At 57.1% G+C, this 20,698-nt stretch overlaps 1 protein-coding gene across 4 annotated transcripts in view; it reads left to right on the forward strand.

The window, feature by feature from the left end:
- Positions 1–819: 819 nt before the first annotated feature.
- The window catches only part of LOC107324594 (kinesin-like protein KIF21B), a 31,011-nt gene continuing 11,132 nt past the window's right edge, over positions 820–20,698 (forward strand). For 3 of the 4 annotated variants that reach the window (XR_014938815.1, XR_014938816.1, XM_085527272.1), the window contains exons 1-25: positions 822–1,086; positions 9,978–10,200; positions 10,456–10,638; positions 10,797–10,946; positions 11,144–11,278; positions 11,636–11,803; positions 12,255–12,370; positions 12,844–13,039; positions 13,579–13,768; positions 13,878–13,941; positions 14,347–14,571; positions 14,853–14,934; positions 15,379–15,499; positions 15,746–15,937; positions 16,497–16,696; positions 16,891–16,998; positions 17,288–17,356; positions 17,507–17,736; positions 18,073–18,220; positions 18,294–18,488; positions 18,905–19,006; positions 19,120–19,285; positions 19,555–19,615; positions 19,914–19,971; positions 20,066–20,271. Coding sequence is in view for 2 of the 4 variants with exons in the window: in XM_085527272.1 (XP_085383398.1) it covers positions 1,049–1,086; positions 9,978–10,200; positions 10,456–10,638; positions 10,797–10,946; positions 11,144–11,278; positions 11,636–11,803; positions 12,255–12,370; positions 12,844–13,039; positions 13,579–13,768; positions 13,878–13,941; positions 14,347–14,571; positions 14,853–14,934; positions 15,379–15,499; positions 15,746–15,937; positions 16,497–16,696; positions 16,891–16,998; positions 17,288–17,356; positions 17,507–17,736; positions 18,073–18,220; positions 18,294–18,488; positions 18,905–19,006; positions 19,120–19,285; positions 19,555–19,615; positions 19,914–19,971; positions 20,066–20,271 (3,626 nt within the window). In the remaining 2 variants the exon portion in view is untranslated. Of the gene's footprint in view, positions 1,087–9,977; positions 10,201–10,455; positions 10,639–10,796; positions 10,947–11,143; positions 11,279–11,635; positions 11,804–12,254; positions 12,371–12,843; positions 13,040–13,578; positions 13,769–13,877; positions 13,942–14,346; positions 14,572–14,852; positions 14,935–15,378; positions 15,500–15,745; positions 15,938–16,496; positions 16,697–16,890; positions 16,999–17,287; positions 17,357–17,506; positions 17,737–18,072; positions 18,221–18,293; positions 18,489–18,904; positions 19,007–19,119; positions 19,286–19,554; positions 19,616–19,913; positions 19,972–20,065; positions 20,272–20,698 lie in introns of all 4 variants that reach the window. The other variant, XM_085527273.1, reaches the window with a different exon arrangement.

Genomic DNA, 20,698 nt, shown 5'->3' on the forward strand with positions numbered 1-20,698 from the left:
TGGGTCAGATTCTGGCACGATTCTTGCTTCAGAGGGCCTCCAGCCCATCCAAACCAAACACTACTGGGCTCTTCCTTGCCTAATATCTATCAGAACGCAGCAAACTGATAGGTCCCAGGAGGGATATTGAATCAACAGGGCATGTCTGCTCTCCAGCAGGGCATTTTGTTAAGTTAAAAGGGAGATTGCTGTTGCTGAGCTCCATCTGCAGCAAGAGCTGTGCTTGCAGAGGGGACACGGGCAGCAGAGACCTCATAGGGACAACCCCTGACACCCCCCGAGTGCTGTGGGGCTGCGGAGTGGTCCGGCATTGCTCTGCTCAGAGGATATCGAGGATGTACTGCTTTTCCTACAAGGTGAACAAGGCTGGTTTTGTGGGCGAGGTGCAGAACTCCGCGTGTCCCGTTTTTAGGCAGGGGACTTCATGCAGCCCGGGAAAACCGGACATCCCGGTCCAGCCCCGCACTCCTCCATACAGACCTACACGGCCCTATAAAGCCCCGCACAGCCCGATACGGCCCTGCACAGCTCTGCAAACCCCGCTACAGCCCCGCACACCCGGATACGGCTCTGAACACCCCGATGCAGCCCGGCACAGCCCGGAGCGGTGCCGCTGACCCGGCAGAGGGCAGCAGGGACCGACAGCCGTCCGTGTGCGCGTGTTCATGCGAGCATCCGTCCGCATGGGGCCGCGCACCCCACAACACCTCTGCTCTCGGCCTCCTCGTGGCCGCGCTGCCGGGGGGCGGATCCCATCTGGTCCCGCCCCCATCCCGACCACTCCCCGCCCCTCCCGGCCCGGCCCCGCTCTCTGCGGCCGAGGCGCGGCGCAGCCCCCGCTGCGGGTGCGACCCCGGCGGCAGCGCCCGACCCGCCCCGCGGCACCTGGGGCCGCCCCCTCCCCTTCCTCCTCCTCCTCCTCCTCCTCCTCCTCCTCCTCCTCCTCCTCCTCCTCCTCCTCCTGTTCTACCTCCACCTCTCCCCCTCCTCCTCCTGCAGACGCGGATGCTCTCGGGCGGCGGTGGCCGAGGTGCGGGGCGGTGGGGGCATGGCGGCCCCGGACAGCTGCGTGAAGGTAGCGGTGAGGTGAGTGCGGGGTTCGGGGGTCCTGGGGCGGGTGCGGCCTCTGGGGGGTTGGAAGGGGGTCTGTGCAGCACCGGAGGCTCCGTGTCCGTTCCCTCTGTGCCGGCATCCCCGAGCCGTGCTCGCTGTTCCCCGTCCCGCTTCGTACTGCCGTGGGACTGCTCCGGCCCTGCGAGACCCCATAGGCTCCATCAGTGAAGCCCGCAGTGCGGGAAGACCCCCGGGCCGTCTCCATGCAGCGCAGTCATGGCCGGGTTAGGCTTCCTACCCTCGGTGGTGTCAAAGGCTCTTTGAGGAGGGGTCCCCCCGCAATGTGTGTGTGTGGGGGGGGCCGACGACTCTGCACCATCTCCGTGTCCTTTGTGCTGCCTCTGAGCTGGGAACAATGCGCCTTACGGCTCCTGCACCTAAATAAAGGAGCTGCCGACAGCACCTAATTCGTGGGCTGCCCGAGGGGGTTCCGGGGCTGAGGCCCTGAGCGGGTCTGCAGGCGGTGGGCACATCCCGAACCTCCTACACGCCCACACGACAATGGATGGAAGAGGGATGAAAGTGGGGGGCTCTTTGTTAGCACTGTACCGGGCTGGGTGTTGTATTCTGAGCGCTGCCCCTGGGGTTCTGCAGTTCGGTGCTGTTCTCTTTGCTTTTCTCTATTGGAAAAAAAAAAAAAAGGAAAGAAAGGAGGAAGGAGCCCCTGCGTCCCCCACCAAAGGGCTCGTGAACCTATCAAGTGAGGAAGGCAGGGACAGATCCGGAGCTGCCATCCTCATGGCTTAGACTGGACATGTGTGTTCCTCCCACTTACGCTATGGTTGCCCAGGCTCAGCACGCACCTTCCAAGCCAGCCCTGGGTGGGCTGAGCCCTGTGCAGGGCAAGGGGGTGGTTGGACCCTTCCTCATCCAGCTGCTCCTGCATTGCTTTCCATCGTGAGGCTGTGGGATGGGGCAGCTCTGGGGGGGGGGGGCAGATGGTGCTGTGTTACAGCTATGGGTGTGGACGCTGTGTCTGGCACCATGGGGTGCTGATGACATGCTGCAGTGAGGCTGCATTGATGGAGGATACACTGAGGTGCTGCCCTGGGTAGAGCAAGAGCACAAAAGATGCTTTGGGTGGCAGCGTCAGTGATGAAGGGGAAATGGTGGGTGTGTGGCTGCGCATGCCGGGTGTTTGTGCACCCAAACGCCTCCCTGCACTGCTGCTCTGACAGTGGCATAGTGGTTTTCTGCACCCCTCCATTTAAGGGGCTGAGAATGGAGTCAGGCTGCAGTCTTGCAGGTTGGGCAGCAGTGGGGAGGTGACAGCATCCTTGTCATGTGGGTGTTCCCATGGTGCCTGCATGGAGGCAGGACGGGGTGTCCATGCAGGGTGCTAACCCAGGGTCTGCGAGATGCTGGCGGCTGTGGGTAGAGATTTCCTGATGGCCATCCTGTGCTTTTCTTAGGATGGAGCCTCATAACAAAGGCCCGGGGCTGTGTCCCTTTCTCAAGGAGATGGAGCAGTGCTGTCGGGGTGGTGGCTGTGGGGCTGCTTTGGTTCCTGTTTTCACCTCATGCCTTTAGCCCCCATATGCTATGGGGTCAGGGCTGTCCTGTGTACGAGGGGTTCACAAGCAGGAGTTGGAAACACACTGCCTTCCCCCTGCGGTATTGTGATGGGAATGGGGTGTCCGTGATGAGGGCTGGGGTGGGAAAGGAAGGGTCCATCCCTCTCCCATCCTCTCCTTGGTGAAGTGATCCCTGCTTGGTGCAGCGCTGGGATGATGTAGTAGCAGAGGTGAAGACAAAGGAGGGCTGGGAGTGAGGATGCTGCGAGACAAAGCAGGCAGCAGGCAGGTCGGAGGCTGTCGAGAAACAGCCTTTCGCCCCACTGCTTTTGTGTCAAAGCAGCCCCTGGGGGCTGGCATTGGGTCCCCTCCCCAGCACAGCCAGGATTCTCTTTGTGTGGCACCTTGCTGGGGAGCAGCCAGGCTGCAGGAGCCCTCAGACCCCCACCCGCCGTGCAATCCGTGCAGTCCCAGCTCCTGGAATGGGGCAGTGAGGAGGAAGAGGATTAATACCTTTGGGTGTGGCAGAAACAGGGACAAAAATCTCCCTTTTGTTCCTTCTTCCTAACGTGAAGATAGAGCCGTGCTGTTTATTCAGGTCTCTGTATTGCTGCTATTGGTGGGAGCGAGGTGGGCTCACCAGTGTGGGGAAAGGGGATGCTGGATACTGGGATTTTGGAGGAAGGTGCTGTGTGCTGCTGTGTTTAAATGGGTGATGTGCATGGTCCCACTGCTGTCAGGGGGTGCTGCAGCCACCTGAACCCAATTCTGTTGTCCCTGGGGTTAGGTGGTGGAGCTGCCCCATCCCTGATGATCTGTGGTTCTCACAGCTGTCCTGCCCTGGCACAAGGAAGTAGGGGTGAGATGCTGCAGCATTTCTTGCTGTCAACCTCTATGCACAGCTTAAATCTCCTCTGTTTCCCTCCAAGATCCCCAGCTGGCTCTGGAGACCTGCAGAGCTGGATGCTGGGGGGGGGGGGGGGGTTATTTAGGGCACAGGGGGGTGTGTTCATGCTTCCTGTGCACCAGCAGTGAAATGGCTGGTGGCTGCTGCTGCGCTGCCGTCAGCAGGGAGGGACGCAGGCCCAGTGGCTGCTGCTGGCCTTGCGGCAAGCTGGTGGCTGCAGGCAGGGCTGCTTTTCCTTTGCCATCAGCATGAAGCCTGACACGTTGCTTTGTGGGCACCTGGGAGCTGCCTGGCTTGGGAGGGAATGAGGGGCTGAGCCAGGTGCTGTGAGCCACATTCGGGTGCTGGGCAGGGAGCCCAGTGCTCCTTGTGCTCCGGGTGCTCACTTGGAGTCTCAGGGAGGCACAGCATCTGCTTCCTTCTGCAGGTGACCTTCACAGTGACTGCTGCAGCTGCTGCTCCATCCCGGAGCACACTGGTTACCTGGGTACCCCTCTGCTGGGCACATGGGCTTGCAAGCAGCTCCGGTGGCTGTAGAGAGCTGTGTTCTGGGGCTGAGGAGCAGGGCCCTGCTCCTGTGTGTGTGTGGCTTTGTTGTGTTGAGGGCTGATGGTGTGTGTTAACCTGGAGAGTGTTCAGCCCCATGGCGGGGGGGAGGCTGAGGAGTGGGGTGGCTGCAGAAATGCTCCCCGAGACCCCCAAATGCTGAGTCAACTGGGGGAGCGCAGCACACGAGAGTGCCCAGGCAGCAGCAGCGACTCAGGAAGCAGAGCTTGTGAAATTGGGGAAGGAAGTTGAGTCGGGTTTCAAGTTTATTTAAACCCTGCAACCTCCAGTGCTCTGCCGCTCTCATAAGCACTCCTGCTGAGATGCTCCATGCCCCTGAGCAGCAGCATGAGTTCTGGCTGCCTCCTGCCCTGGGAACTGATCCCGTCTCCTTGGGAGCAATGATTTGGGGACAGATTCCTGCAGCCGTTGCAGCGTGCCTGGGAGGGCCTCAGCTTGGTGGGAGCAGGGTTGTAAAGCATCCTGCCTGCATCCTGCTGCTGTGTGGCTGGGGCTTCTCTGCTTGCTGGGTTGGTTCCTGCAAGCATGAAGCCTTTGGGACCAGCTGTGTTTCAGGATGGTTTTGGATGTGGGAGGTGGGGAGGTGTCATCAGCCTGAGCTGTGGGTGCTGCCTGAGGGTGATGGCACAGGGAGGGGGATGGTGTAACCCAGTGCTCACTGTCATTGTGGTGCTTTGTCATTCCTGGGAGACCATCTATGGAAAGTCACCCTGGGGTTGAAGGTGGATGTTCTTTCAGTTTCCCTTCCAACCCAAGTTATACTGTGAAATGACTGCCTGGGGGTGACTCATAGGGCACAGTCCTCTTGCGATGCCGTGATACCTGCAGGTCTGAGGGGTGTTGGATCAGTTTTGTTCAGCTCTCACAGGGGCTGTATATAGGGTGAGCTAATGAAGTGGGCATTTGGGCAGAGAAGGAGGTGAGATAAAGCTGGGGATGTGCCCGGCTCCCAAGGTTACAGTGCCATGGGATTTCCTTTCTGTAGGCACTGGGGTGCTCCCCACTGAATGGCACTGACCCATGGCTGCACCCCAAGACCTGTAAGGGAAGCAGCATCACAAGCACAGGGACCACAAATCACCTTCCCCATCCTCAGCGTAGGGCTCAGTCCTGGGAAATGCAGACCCCAGGTGTGTGGGTGAGAGGGTTTTTTTCTGCACCTGGCTTCTATCAGGCGCACACTTGCTGGCTTTTACAGCGGAAATGTTAGAAAGGAGATGGAAATATTGCTGGTGCAGGGGGGGAGTGCAGCTCCACTGTGCAGTTCAGTGCAGAGACGGCTCTGCCTGCAGCATTGCCCCGGGTAGGGCGGCTTCAAGAAGCTTTCAGTGCTCGTGAGTGGGGATTTAAATCCTTAGTGCCCCGAAGTATCAGGAACGTGGAGCTCCCAAAGCCAGGGGGCAGGACCGGCTGTGGCATTCCTGCACCAGGAGCGAAGCTGGGGGCGGGTGTGAGCAAATTGCAGGAGACAGAGCTCCAAATGAGAGCAAATCACAGGAGCCGAAGCTCGAATCCAAGCTGTCAGCACAGGGAAGGTGATACTCCCACCAAGCCCGTGCTAATTGAGGAGCCAGCCTTGTCTTTTGTGCCCTTCCCACTGCCCCGAGTCCCAGGGGTCTGTTTCCTTCCCATTGCTGTCAAAATAGTCCCTCCTATGGGGTTAAACAGCTGGCAGGTTTGGGATGTGCTGGATTGCATGGGGAACTGCTGCCAGGCTCTGCCAGCTGCATCCCTTTGTGAGTGACTGTGCAGAGTTCTGTTTGCAGACATCCCTGTGGCATTACTCCCCCCAGGTCCATGGTGGGACTGATGGCATTGCCAGCTGCTGCTCATCAGCTTGTGGGGGCAGAGGAGGAGTGCAGGGACTTTGCAAACTCAGCCTGCTTCTGGTGCACTCCAGGTGATGCTCTGGGTAAAGCTGAATCCCCTGCTTCCCCCAGGCCCTGCCAGCCCTTTCCTGTGGCCCTGGGTTAGGGTTCTCCTGTGCAGGGTTCCTGTACAGGCTGTGTGTCCCCTATTCCATTGCAGGTCCTGGTGCCAAGCAGATGGTGCAGCTCGGGGCTGGTGCTCTCCTGCCAGAGCTAATGAACAGCACACGGTGATTGAAGGGTTTCCCTAAGCCTGAGGATTAGGGGGCCCAGGGTCTTCTGGGGTTCACAGCAGCGGGGATTGCCCCATAAAGCTGGTCACAGCCAGCACCCCGTGTTTGTGGCAAGCAGAGGGTCTATGTTGGGGTCACTTGTGGGATGGATATAGTGTGGTGGAAGGTTCCCCTACTGAGCCATGTCTAGTAGGTCTCCATACACACCTTGGCTCTGCAGAGGTTCTCTCATTTCCCCAGCAGGGCTGTGGGGACCTGGCAGTCAGCCCTGCTGTGTCCTCGGTGCCAGCCACACACTGGTATGAAGGGAGGCTGAGCCCTTCCCCGTGCTGTGCTCGCTCCTGCTAGGAAATGCCTTGCCTATATCTCTTAATCTGAGTGTTTTCTGACCAGACCTGGCAATCCCAGGGGAGCCTTATTCAATTTTCTCTGATTGCTGAGCTGCTTCCCTGCTGCGGTAATTAAATGCTTAACTTTGTCTTGATTTGGGTCCAGAGCAACTGGCAGTGCCAACAGCAGCCTCTGGGCAGCAAGGATTCTCCCAGGACTCAGTCAGGAGTGGGGCTGGGCTTTGTCTTCCTTAGGACCCCATGGGACTAGGCTGTATTTGAGCTGATTCTGGCAAGTATGGACAGCACGGTGCTTTGTGTGCTGGTGTGGAGATATGGGAAAACCTGGGGTTCTTTGCCCTGATGCTGTTGCTGGTGGTGTGGAGTGTTGTGCTTCTTGCTGTGGAGAAGTGGGATGTGGGAGTGTGCTGCCATACCCTGCAGAAGGGAGTTCTGAAGCCCTTTGGGTTTGCTGTTGCCATGAACAGGGAAAAGGGAATCTGAGGCAGCAGGGGGCACGAGGGCGTGATTGCAGGCATCCACTTCACTTGAATCGGTCCTTCCTTTGTACTGGGGGCTGTGTGGGGTGTCCCAGTGAGTGCAGCCCCTTTTCCTGGCCAAGCAATGGGTGAAGGAAGCCCTGCCATGGGGATGTGGGCTGTACCCCTCCCACAGCCCATTCTTTTGTCTGCAAGGACAGAGATGCTGGGTTCTCCCTGTGGGCTCTGCTTCTTCCCCCAGACAAGAGGGACCCCAAGGGCCGCCCGTGGGATCCGCTTCCCCATGGTGCCCATCAGGCACTTGGCTCCCCAGCCTGGCCCCAACAACCCTGTCTTTGTGTGTGCCCCCATACTCCCTGCCCCTGAGGGTGAAGCCTCACTCTGCTGCTTCCTCCCAGATGCTCGGTCGCCCTGGCAGCTGAGCCATGGAGACGAGCGCTTTCACAGCTTGCCAGCATGGCAGGAAAGGGGAGGAGAGAGATGCTGTACTCTGCCGGGCCTTTGTGTCCCCTGCTCGGCTGTGGGCCCTGCCTGGCACAGAGGAGGCTGCTGCTGCAGGGTTTGTGCCCCGATGCCAAAGCAGGCAGGGTCTGCTGGGCTGTCTGTTTCCCCCTCGGTCCTTTGCCACCAGCCCAAGTGCAGGGAGAGCCAGCAAGATATGTGAGGGGTGGTCGAAGAGCCTTGATTTAGTCCAGAGAAGAGGAGGCTGATGTGATATGAACACCTGCCTGATCAGGTTCTGCATTGCCCAGTGCCTGGTGTGGCAGTACTCCTTCTGGGATAGGAGAGGATAGAACTGTAGAATCATTTGAATTGGAAGGGACCTTTGGATGCCATCTGGTCCAACTCCTTGTACTGAATAGGGACATCCAGAGGTCAGTCAGGTGCTCAGAGCCCCGTCCCCATGACCTTGGGTGTCTCCAGGAGTGGGGCAGAGATGGGAATGGATGAGACCCCCCCCCAGTGGCAAAGAGCTGGGACTGTGAGCAGGAAGAACAGCATCACTGGCCCAGAGATTCCCTCTGTGCTGGCTCTTGGTGGTGGCCATGTTAATCTCCTCATGCTGGCTGGTAGGGCTGCCAGTGACAGTCACTGCTTCCCCAGAACATCCCATTGCAGGGTTGTGTCTGCTGGAAGCTGCTGGTGCTCCCTGGGCTCATCTCTGCCCCCCGGCTCCCTCTGCTGCGTGATGCAGGGGAGCTGATATTTGCACTGTCTGTGGCAGCTCCTAACCTGTACCCAAGTGGCCCTAAGTTGCATCGGGGGACTCTCAGGTTGGATATTAGGAACAATTTCTTCTTGGAATGAGTGGTCAGCATTGGCACAGGCTGCCAAGGGAGTTGATGGAGTCAGTGTGGCACTGAGGGATGTGGTTGTGGGCATGGTGGGGTGGGTTGGGGTTGGACCCACTGATCTCAGAGGTCTGCTCCAACCTCAGTGATTCTATGGTTCTATGAAATGACACTTGGGCTAAGTGCTGGGGCCTAGGACCTGCCTGTGGGCACCTGTGTCTCCAGCCACCCTTGGGGATGCAGGGTGGCACAAGTTGGTGCTGGCACCTGGGTGTCCATTCATACCCTTGCAGGTTCCATAGCTGTGGTCTCCAGAAGTCCTATGGGAAGTCCATGTGCAGTCACACACAGTGCTGCTACCCAGCCTCTCTCTCAAAGTCACATGCACATATTAAACCATTTTCTGGAGAGGGAAGGGGGGGTGGGGGAAGAAACAACAAAAGCCTTTTGCTGAAATCTCTGCTCTCATTTTTCTTAAGAGGAAAGATTTTCCAGCAATACAGGGCTGGCAGGCTGTTGTTCTGTCTGTTTCCCAGTGATGCTGTGTGTGACTGGGGAGGGGCAGTGCTTCACCTTGGTCAGAAAGTAATTAAAACTGGGGTTCATTTTCCTGCAGGAGGGTGGGACCCTGGGAAGGCAACAGGAGAGAGCCGGGCTGAGCACATCAGAAGCTGCTTTCTGTTGTGGCTGCAGTGCTAAATATACCCTCCGACACGGATAGCTGTTCCCACACATCTGCTGCTCTGCTCCCCAGTGGGTGGTGGTCCCCCCAGCTCTCACTGCTTGAGATGTGGGAGCCTCGACCTGCAGGGCCTCCGCTGCGGTCACTGCCAGCAGTTAGGCTTTGGAAGAATTAATAGCTGTGTTTATGAAGCATCCAGGGAGGGGAGATGTGCAGTCATTAAGCTCTAATGAGAGCTGTTTGCCAGGGCGTTTGGCTTTGCGTTCCCTTTCTCCGCAGCTCCCCAGGGCACTCAGCTGCTTCCTGCAGCCAACACATCCCCAAAACCTGGAGCTGTGCAGCCCTGATGCGTGCTGCTGTCTGATGTGCAGCAGATCCGTGTCTGCCTGGCTCTGTCAGCACCTTCGGTGCTCCAAAGCCCTCGGGGTGGTGTGCAGAGTGTTGGTCACGGTGCTGCTGGAGCCCTGCGCAGCTTCTCCTGTCCTGGCTCTGTCTGCAGAGCCCACAGCCTGGGGCAGCCATTGGGCTGGATTGTGCTTTGATTCAGACAGTTGTTTTGGTGTTGGGACTGTCTGGTTGCATTTTGTATTTCAGGCTTCTGTGAATGCAGTTTGATCTTGCTGTCTCCTGCACGAGTGCACCCATGCTGTGTCTGGCTGCTGTGCATCTCTTCTGCCTACCATGCCCTGGCAGTCCGGGTTGCTTCTGTGCATTGATTGGTGCCTATGTGCAGCCCAGAGCCCACTGCCTGGCAGGGGACACTGCAGCAAATGAGTTGTTGTGGGTGTGGGTTGGTGCAAGGGAAGCTTCAAGTGCAGTCTGTGGGTTGTCAGCCCATGCTGCTCTGTGTGCTCTTTGCTTCATGCCATGAGCAGTGGTACTGCTGGACCTCAGCCTCCAGCACCCACGGTCCCAACACAGAGCATGTGGGCCAGGCAGTGGGGTGATCTCAGTGTGTTCCTCCTCCTGCAGGATCCGTCCCCAGCTGTCCAAAGAGAAAATCGAGGGATGTCACATCTGCACCTCCGTGACCCCTGGTGAGCCACAAGTGCTGCTGGGGAAGGACAAAGCCTTCACCTATGACTTTGTCTTTGACTTGGACACGTGGCAGGAGCAGATCTACACAACATGCGTGGGCAAGCTCATTGAAGGCTGCTTCGAGGGCTACAATGCCACTGTGCTGGCTTATGGTCAGGTACCTGCCTTGCTCTGCCTTGGGCTCTGGGGTCTCCTGAGTCAGCATCGTGGAAGTTAGGAGCAGGCAGGGACTTAAAGTTGCTGGGTGTGGAGGGGATGAAGCTGTCTCAGGGTTGGGTGGGAGCTGGAGCAGGGTGAGAAGGGGTGGTGGGGCTGGGGCATGAAAGTGGGAGGTGGTGTGGTGGGGTGCAGGGGGGTTCAGCAGAGGTGCTTGGGGTGGTACAGGCAGGACCCAGCTGGTGCCTCTTTGCAGACTGGTGCAGGAAAGACATACACCATGGGCACTGGCTTTGACATGAACATCTCTGAGGATGAGCAGGGCATCATCCCGCGGGCCATCGGACACCTCTTCAGCGGCATCGAGGAGCGCAAGCGGGCGGCACAGAGTCAGGGGGTGGCAGCGCCTGAGTTCAAAGTCAGCGCCCAATTCCTGGAGGTGAGTGATGGTGAGCCAGGGGTGATGACATGGCCTGCGTTTAGTGCACAGCTCTCTTCCTAGCAAGGATGGCAGGAAGGCATCCTCTGGCACATTTTGAAGCGCCAGGCTCTAGCAGCCTCGTCTTTGTTACTCACGTGCATTTTTGCCCCATTCAGCTCTACAACGAAGAGATCCTGGACCTGTTTGACAGCGCCCGTGACCCAGATGCACGTCACCGCAAATCCAACATCAAAATCCATGAGGATGCCAGTGGGAGCATCTACACCACGGGGGTCACATCGCGGCTCATCAGCTCCCAGGATGAGGTGGGTACAGCATCGGTGAGTGCAGAAGAGGGATTGAAGCCAGGGATGCACTATATGGGCATCAAGACAAGGGTGAGTTCATCTGGGATGTAACAGGACAGCCCCAGCATGGAGAGGTCAGGACTGCCAAGAGATGCTGTCCTAACTCTTTAAAAGGGTGCTTGAAGGTTTTCTTTCTCTGCTGTGTGTTGTTGCAGCTCATCCAGTGCCTGAAACAGGGGGCTCTTTCCCGCACCACTGCCAGCACCCAGATGAATGTGCAGAGCTCTCGGTCTCATGCCATCTTCACCATTCATCTGTGCCAGATGAGAGTGTGTGCCCGCCCAGAGCTGGTGAGACTGAGGGGCTCTGCCCCCCCTCCTGCTTTCTAGCTGGGCTCTTCCTGGCTCTGTGTGGGTTCCCTGGGAAAGGAGAATGGTCTGAAGCCTCCCAAAGAAGCAGGGTTTTGTCTTGTTTCTCTGTAGTCATAGTCAATATTAGCATTTATTTTTATATATTTGCCGGAGATATTTTTAGGTATTTGCCAGAGCAGCTCTGTCCCAGGGATGGGGTGGCTCGCAGCAAGCTGCTGTCGAGCTCACCTGATTGCTGGGGGGGTCCAAGTTGAGGGTGAATGCTCAGGCTTGTATGGCTGAGGGGGCTCCTGTGGGGTGTGTGGTAGTGACCCCTCTGTGTGTGCCTGGCTGCAGGTGAATGGGGAGGTGACTGGCCTGCCAGATGGAACCCAGCCCACCACTGAGTATGAGACCCTCACAGCCAAGTTTCACTTTGTGGACCTGGCTGGCTCGGAGAGGCTGAAGAGAACAGGCGCTACTGGCGAGAGAGCGAAGGAAGGCATCTCCATCAACTGTGGACTGGTACAACCCTGGGTGTGGGATGGGCAGCAGGGAGAGGGCAGGGGCTGCCTGGGGTACCTTTGGCTTCTGCTTGCAGCTGCTCCATGCTGCTGGAGTTGCTGTGGGTCGTGCTGCTTGGAACTGTAGGGAAGATTATCTGTGATCCATGGCTTTACTGCTGAGAGCAGGACTATGGGGTACAGCACAAGCACAAGTGTGCTAGGCTCCAGAAAACTGAGGGCTGCTAATTTGAGCTTAAAAACTACCCTGAAGTTCGGTGTTGTTCTTCACTGCTCTGGTGCTGGGAAGGAGGGCAAATGCTGAAAGTGGCCAGGAAAGCCCCATGCCTTCCCATCTTGCACCACGTACATGTGTCACAGCGTGCACTCTTAGCCTGAAATTCTGGCTGTGTGGCAGTTGTGTTCTCAGCAGGGGCTGAAGTTGGTTGAGGGCTTTTCCTTTGTGTTGGCAGCTGGCGCTGGGGAATGTCATCAGTGCCCTTGGAGACCAGAGCAAGAAAGCTGTGCATGTGCCCTACCGTGACTCCAAGCTCACCCGCCTGCTGCAGGATTCCCTCGGTGGCAACAGGTCTGGGGACCCGCCAGCATAGGGCTGTAATGGGCAAATGGGCTTGGGGGCTTTGGGGTGTGTAGGAGCTATTTTGGATGACTTGTGGGTTTCCTGCTTTGGGGTGGGTGCCTCCTGACAGGCAACATGGCATTGCGAATGTGAATGCCTTGGTTGCTCGTGAGTCCCAGCTGCAATTAGGCAGCTTTGGTAGAATTAGCTGGTGTTAAATGCTTTGGAGCACTTGCAGATCTGTGATGCAATGGGTGCTGTTGCCCAGCATGACAGCCAGAGTTCTCTGCCTGCTGTGAGGGCACTTTTCTGTAGAGCCCATTCCTGATGATGCTCTGTCACTAGGAGGGATTGAACCCAGTTTATGCCTCAGTTATAAACCGTAGAAGGGCTGGGATGGATGTCAAGGCACAGGGCTTGAGCTGAAGTCTGTGTGCTGAGTGGGGAAACCACCCCTTCACCCTGCCCTTCACCCTCCCAAGCCAAACCATCATGATCGCCTGCGTGAGTCCGTCTGACCGTGACTTCATGGAGACCCTGAACACTCTCAAGTATGCCAACCGGGCTCGCAACATCAAGAACAAGGTGGTGGTGAACCAAGACAAGACAAGTCAGCAGATCAGTGCCCTGAGGGCTGAGATCGCCCGTCTGCAGATGGAGCTGATGGAGTACAAGGCAGTGAGTGCCCAAGAGAGTCCATGCAGATGGAATGGAGCTGGGAGGAGGAACCCTTCTAGTGTTTGGATTGGGGCAGTTTTAGCAAGCAGGACCTTCCTGCCCATGGTTCTCCCTCCCACAGATAATGTGGTAATTTATGGCCATTTCCCATGTGTCCTGTGGCCTGGCCAGTTGAGCTTCACTCTGGATGAGTGTTTTGATAACATTAGAATGGTGTGAGTGAAGCTAAGTCACTGTGAGGATGGCAGTTTTCCATTGCTGATGATAGCTGATGAGCTGCTACCTTCCCAGTGCTCCTCTGAGGCAGAAGACTGGACTGGTGGGTCAAGCTTAGGAGGTTCAGACAGGGGCTCAGAGATGCTAGAGCAGAGAGAAGCCTTGAAGCATCTCTGGCCCTCTGCCTGTTGAGTTCAGGCTTTCCTAGTCCTTAGATTTTTCATTCCCCTGTTTTGGAGACTGGGGTTGCCCTCAGGGAGGCAGTGGTGGGGCTCCTTGTGGAGCACATCCCATGCTCAGAAACTGCCTGTGTGTCCCCACAGGGCAAGAGGGTCATTGGGGAGGATGGTTCAGAGGGCTACAGCGACCTGTTCCGTGAGAACGCCATGCTGCAGAAGGAGAACAGCGCCCTGCGCATGCGGGTGAAAGCCATGCAGGAGGCCATCGACTCCATCAACAACAGGGTCACCCAGCTGATGAGCCAGGAGGCCAACCTGATGCTGGCCAAGGCAGGTGAGGCTGGGCACACACACGTTGGCCTGACCCACCCAGTGTGGTAGGGACGGGTGCTATAACACTGTTGGTGTCTTACCTTGAGCCCCCTAAGCCTCTGCTTCTCCAGGTGATAGTAACGAGGCCATCGGTGCTCTCATCCAGAACTACATCCGAGAGATTGAGGAGCTGAGGTGAGCCAGGAATGAAGTTTGTTGGGTCATTTGGGCTGGTTGGTACCAATGCAGGGTGCAAGCCCAGATGTTGATCCTGGCTCTGCGACTCCACCATTCTGTTTGTAAACTCCAGAGAGGCAGCAGCTAAGACCACTGGGCCTATGGTAGTCCCAGTCTTAGTGCTGAGCAGTGCTTTGGCCAGTATCATGGCTGCTGATGGATGGGGAGATTCTGATGGGAGTCCCTGCTGTCCTGCAGGGGCTGCTAACCCACAAATCTGGGTCCATCTCTGCCTTTTATAACCCTGGGATACCGACTCTGCAGCATCCTGGCCCTCCAATTCGAGGTGTCTGAGCATGGTTTGTGTTTGACGTGTTACTGGCATGTCTCCTCATTGACCTACATCTCATCTCTGCTTCCCAGGACAAAGCTCCTGGAGAGTGAATCCATGAATGAGTCCCTGCGTCGCAGCCTCTCGCGCCTCTCTGCCCGTCCCCCCTACTCCATGGGCTCATCCCCAGCTCCTGGCCTGGCTGGGCTGGGCAGTCCTGCTGCCCCTGCAGAAACTGAGGCCTCTGATGTCCTGCGACGTGCCAAGCAGGATCTGGAGCGGCTGAAAAAGAAAGAGAGGAGGCAGCGGAGGAAAAGGTAAAGGCTGTGTGATGCTGGGAATGGGGCTACCCCACATCAGCCCTATCTGTTCTCATGGGGATGGATATCTCATTTTTAACCTTATCCTTGCTAAAACCGTAGCACCCAGACAAAATCTAGGCACGTGTGTTCCTTTCCTGGCACTGCCTTGGTTGTCTCTTCACCCACCAAGTATCTGGAGGGTACTTTCCCTATAGAATACAAGAGCAGGAGGTTGGCGGGTCCCTGCGGGGCTTGTTCTGACATTGACTCACCTGTGCCCCACTGCTCTCCCCCAGCCCAGAGAAGGAAGCATTTAAGAAGCGGCCAAAGCTGCAGCAGGACAATGGGGAGGAGACAGATGAGAACGAAGCAGAAGAGGTGAGAGGGGCTTCGTGCTCTTATAGATGGGATGCTCAGTTATGGAGGACTGACATCACCCTGAGAAGGAGGGTGATCAAGTTCTGGCCTGGTCCTGCAAGGAGGGGCTGTGGACGTACAGACACTGCCAGGTGTCAGCCCTGCTATGCAGTGAGGAGCCCATGTCTCTCTGGGGCCTGGTTTCACCAGAGTTAGGTGAAGGAGGGCCAGGGGACACAGTGCTGGTAGGGAATGCATGTAGCACAGAGCTGTCCTTTGCTGTGATGTGCAGTATGGGTCCAGAAATGATGCTTCAGCCCATGGGTATCCCATGTAGGAGGCTGAGTCACACTGTAGGGGCTGCAGTTGGGTACTGTGGGGTGAGCTGAGGTTTTGAGCAGGGTAGAGACCACAGAGAGAAGGGCAAAGCCATGCTGTAAGTTGGAATACGGCACTTTCTGTTAGGAGGAGGAAGAGGAACAGGATGAGAGTGGCTGTGAGGAAGAGGATGGACGTGAAGATGAAGATGAGGACTCGGGGAGTGAAGAAAGCCTGGTGGACTCGGACTCAGATGCGGAGGAGAAGGGTAAAGTGCAGAGTCCAGAGCATGGGGGGTGCATTTGCTGGATTGGGCTCCAGTCCTGGGAAGGGAGAGTTCCCTGAGACTTTGGCTTGTGTCCTCTCTGGGGGCCTGGCAGAGCCAGAGTCAATGCAGGGAGCCTCCAAGTTCTCATCTCTCCCCCCACTCGCTCCTTGCACTGTGATTCTGTGGAGCCATAAGAGCAATGCTGTCCCCATCCTTCCTGGTCTGACTGTCCTCTCTGGCCTCCAGCCGTGAATTTCCAGGCTGACCTTGCAGATCTGACCTGCGAGATAGAGATCAAGCAGAAGCTGATCGATGAGCTGGAGAACAGCCAGCGGCGTCTGCAAACACTGAAGCACCAGTATGAGGAGAAGCTTATCCTGCTGCAAAACAAGATCCGGGACACACAGCTGGAGCGGGACCGGGTCCTGCAGAACCTCAGTGAGAGCCACCTCATCCACAGGGTCCCATCCCAGCAGCACTGGGTCCCTATTCTCCTCCTGCCCACCTGGCTAAGGGCTGACACATCCATCCCCTACATGCAGCCTTAGACTTTGTCATCCACACTGCTCTGCTTGAGCAGCTGGGATCCCAAGGCTGTGCTCTTATTACTGTGGGAGAAGGAGCCGGAGAGCTCTTGATCCTGCTGGTGCTGGGGAGGTTGGTGAGGTAAAGCCTTTATTGAACACTGCTTGGTAGGGTGTAGGGATTTCCTGGGTGAGTTGTGCTATGAGCATAGAAAGACCCCAAAGACCCACAGTATAGCAGATCCCCAGTCCCAGCATCAGCCAAGCAGGATGCACTTGGATGTAGATCCAGGTCCACATCTCCTTTCAGCCCAGCAGTTGGTGTAACCCACTGCCCCTGTTTTGTGCTAAGTCCTGATTTTTCATCCCACTGGGTGCCCCAGACAGACCTCAGCCTGTGCAGCATGACAGTGGGCTCTGGCAAAACAGGCAGGGCACTGTGACCCTTACAAGCCCTCTCCATACTCCTGCAGGCACCATGGAGTGCTACACAGAGGAAAAAGCCAACAAGATCAAAGCAGACTATGAGAAACGGCTGAAGGAGATGAACAGGGACTTGCAGAAGCTGCAGGCTGCCCAGAAGGAGCACGCTCGCCTGCTGAAGAACCAGTCCCGTTATGAGCGGGAGCTGAGGAAGCTGCAGGCAGAGGTGGCTGAGATGAAGAAAGCAAAGGTACTCAGGGTGGGAAGAGCATCTCTTGGGAGCTGTGAGGCTGAGACTGGTTTGGACAAGCCCGGCTTCCTGCTCTGCTGAAGGAAAAAGCTGCTTTTTCTGCTCCTGCTGGTGAATGCAGGATGGCTGTCCTGACTGCTGGGAACACCAGATGCCCACGCAGACATCACAGACATCACACCTCCCCTCTGCAGGTCGCGCTGATGAAGCAGATGCGGGAGGAGCAGCAGCGGAGACGACTGGCAGAGACAAAGAGGAATAGGGAGATAGCACAGCTCAAAAAGGAGCAGCGCCGGCAGGAGGTGAGAAGGCAGCCTGCCCGTGTGCTGCAGGGTCACCTGGTGCCAGGGACAGCCCTGAATCTCATGGTGTGGTTGTTGGAGATGTGTGAGCTCCCCACTGTGTTCAGGGGAAGGGTATAACTAAAACCAGCCTTGAGGCTGAAAACTTCTGCACTGTTAAAATCACAAGTGATGCTCATGCCAAAGCAGCTGCTCTAGTCTTTGGTGGTGGAAGCTTCTGCCATTGCTAGGGTGTCTGGGCAGCTTTTCTTTCCTCAGCAGGACCCCATAGTCTGTCTCTCCTATGCAGTTTCAGATCCGGGCTCTGGAGTCTCAGAAGCGGCAGCAGGAAATTGTGCTGCGGAGGAAAACCCAGGAGGTGAGAGGAGACCACCTTCATGCAGCCCTCAGCCCCGAGGGGGCTCCCAAACAGTGGCTCAATGACACCGAATCTGGGAGCTGAGGTTGGTGATGGGTTTATCTGGGGACAGCTGTCTGATGGTAGCACCTTGGGCTGTCTTCTGGGCAGGTCTCAGCTCTGCGCCGTCTCGCCAAGCCCATGTCAGACCGAGCTGCAGGCAGGATGAGCCAGAAGCCAGCCATGCTGGACTCTGGTGCAGAGGTCTCAGCCAGCACCACCTCCTCTGAGCCAGAGTCCGGCGCTCGCTCTGTCTCCAGCATCGTGCGCCAGTGGAACAGGAAAATCAACAACTTCCTGGGAGACCCTTCACCTTCTGTCAATGGGGCTCGGCCAGTCAGGTCAGGGCAGTGGTGGCACTGCGGGGCTGGGTCAGTGAGCAGCAGGGTATCCTAGGGCTCGTGGGTGTCCCTTTTGTCTGATGGCAAAGGCAGGAGGCCAGCTCTCCATTGTGTGTTTGGCTGGAGGTAAAGTGCCAACGCAGGGGACAGGCTGTGCTTGGAGTGTGCTCTGTAAGGTGCAAGCTGTTAGAGCAGGGAGGGGTGATGGCAGAGGTGGGTAATCCAAAAGCGAGACAGACTCCTCTGATGCAACCAGCACTTGGGCATCCTTCTGGGAGACAGCACAGCTTCCCAAACACGGTGCTGCCATGTGCCTCTGTTCCCTTTGGGCTGCAGGAAGAAGTTCCCCAAGAAGGGGTCGAGTCAGACCTTCAGTAAAGCTGCCCGCCTCAAGTGGCAGTCGCTGGAACGGCGCATCTTTGACATCGTGATGCAGAGGATGACCATCATCAACCTGGAGGCTGACATGGAGAGACTCATCAAGGTGAGGGTGGTGGATATGGGGTGGGGGGTGGCCATGCCAGCACAGTGCCAATCCTTCTCCCTTTTCCCCTCAGAAACGAGAGGAGCTGGCACTGCTTCAGGAGGCCCTGCTGGGCAAGAGGGCGAAACTGCAGGCAGAGGGCCCTAAGGAACAGAAGGGGCTGCAGGAGCTGAACGAGGAGATTGAGGTGCTGGGGGCCAATATCGACTACATCAATGACAGCATCTCCGACTGCCAGGCTACCATCATGCAGATTGAGGAGACCAAGGTGGGCAGGGAGAGAGGGAGGGAGATAGGAACATCCCTGAGAGGGAGCTCAGACATCACAGTGCTTCCTGAGTGTGGGAGAAGCCACTCGCTCCTCACTTCACTGGTCTCCATGCAAGTGGAGAAAAAAGCTGTGAAAAAAGCTGTGCCTCTCAACACAAACCCCCCAGGTTTTGGTGCCCAGTTCTGACACCAGACACAATGTGCAGGTGCTGGGCTCCTTGCCCCCTCTATCGTCAGGAGGCTTTGCGCACTCTGCAGTCAGGCTGTGCCCCTGGGACAGTGGCTGTGCTGCCAGCAGTGCCAGTGGGGCAGAAGTGGAGCAGCTTCAGCCCTGAGCATCTGTGCAGGCTGTGGTGCCCACTCCCTGCTCCATTGCTGTGCCCCCTGGCCTCATCCAGGTCCTCTCCTTTCCAGGAGGAGCTGGACTCCACAGACACCTCAGTGGTGATCAGCTCCTGCTCCCTGGCTGAAGCCCGGCTGCTGCTGGACAACTTCCTGAAGGCATCCATTGACAAGGTACTGCTTCTGTTTGGAGCACTGTCTGCACGTGGGGTTCCTCCCAGCTGTGGGATGTGCGGTGAGGATCCCATTGTGCCTGTCTGAGGATGGTCTGACCTTCCATCTGCCAGGGCCTGCAGGTCGCACAGAAGGAGGCCCAGATCCGCCTCCTGGAGGGTCGCCTGAAGCAGACAGATGTGACTGGCTCCTCGCAGAACCACCTCATCCTGGATGCCCTGCGGGAGAAGGCTGAATCACACCCTGAGCTCCAGGCACTGATCCACAATGTCCAGCAAGGTGGGACAGAGCCCAAACCAACCTCCCATACACTGGGTATGGCCTCTACCTCTTCCCCCTGGCATAGAGCTGGACTTTCTGTGCTGGGTGCTCAGAAAGCACCAGGAGATGCCACCATTGGCATCAGTGTGCCCTTGGTCTGCATGGACGGTGCAGAAGACCTGCCACCCCACAGCTGCCCAGGCTGTGCCCTTAGCTCCAGTGCTGTGTGCTTTGGTTGGGACTTGGTTCCCTTCATGCTGCTGATGTGCCTTCTCCCTTGTGCGCAGAGAACGGCTACACAAGCACAGATGAGGAGGTCTCTGAATTCAGCTTGGCCTCGGATGGCAGGTGAGCAGCCAGCCCTGCAGGCTGTGCATGAGTGTAGTGGTCAGAGATGGGGTGTGGTACCGCCTATGGGATTTGGCAGGAAGATATTGAAGGAAAAAAAAGATCATCTGCAATTTCTTGTGGTGCCTTGCCCTTTGGGGAGGGCAGAACAGACAACTCAGACACCAAAAGACTTGATCAGCCTTTGGAGAAGGGGTGCTGGGGAGCAGGGAGTGACCTAGGGATTCTGAGGGACTGGTAGCAGCCTGTGAAAGGAGGTCGGTGCTGAAGATCCAGCTCTGTCACTTTCTCCCTGCAGCATCTCCCAGTCTTTCAGCATGAAGGGCTCAGCGAGCCAGGATGATTTCAAGTTCAAGGTGAGTTGGCCATTGTGTAGCTCTGTTACAGAGTATTGAAGAAGGGGTGGAGGGATGTGTTGGGTCCATACCTGAACCCTGTGTCTTGCTCTAGGGAGAGCCCAAGCTCTCGGGGCAGATGAAGGCAGTGTCAGCTGAATGTCTAGGACCCACGCTGGACATCTCCACCAAGAACATCACCAAGTCCTTGGCATCCCTTATGGAGATCAAAGAGGATGGGATCAGCTTCTCAATCCGAGACCCCTATTACAAGGAGAAGGTGTCACGCACCGTCAGCCTGCCCACACGAGGAAGCACTTTGTGAGCAGAGGGTGATAGTTCTCTGGGCACCGGGAGGTTGGCTGGAAGGCATGGACCACTGGGTGGGAAACTGTGCCCTGGATGTGGGGGGTCAAAGCAATGAGGATGAGCCAAATTCTGCCATCCATCCTGGTCAGTCTGCAGCAGATAGCAGTGGTCTTCTCCAGCGGGCTTTTGGAGGACATTGGGTCTTATGTTGGCATCCTGTGTGGGTGGAGAGGAGAGTGGTCCAGGAGGAGGGAAAGAAGGGGTGGTATGAGGGGCCCTATCTCACTGCCCTTGCTTATCAGCCTTCATGGAGGCTTCTTGGGTTGCCAAAGGTTGTTGCACTCAGAGAGTGACTCGAGGCATCCTCTGATCTCATGACTGTGACACGAGGCAACCCAACTTCTCCATTTGGGAGGGAGGAATGAAGGGACGTGGAGGT

This window comes from Coturnix japonica, chromosome 38 (genome assembly GCF_054131305.1).
Source record: "Coturnix japonica strain WE chromosome 38, WE-NBRP24, whole genome shotgun sequence".
In the NCBI taxonomy this organism is placed as follows: Eukaryota; Metazoa; Chordata; class Aves; order Galliformes; family Phasianidae; genus Coturnix; species Coturnix japonica.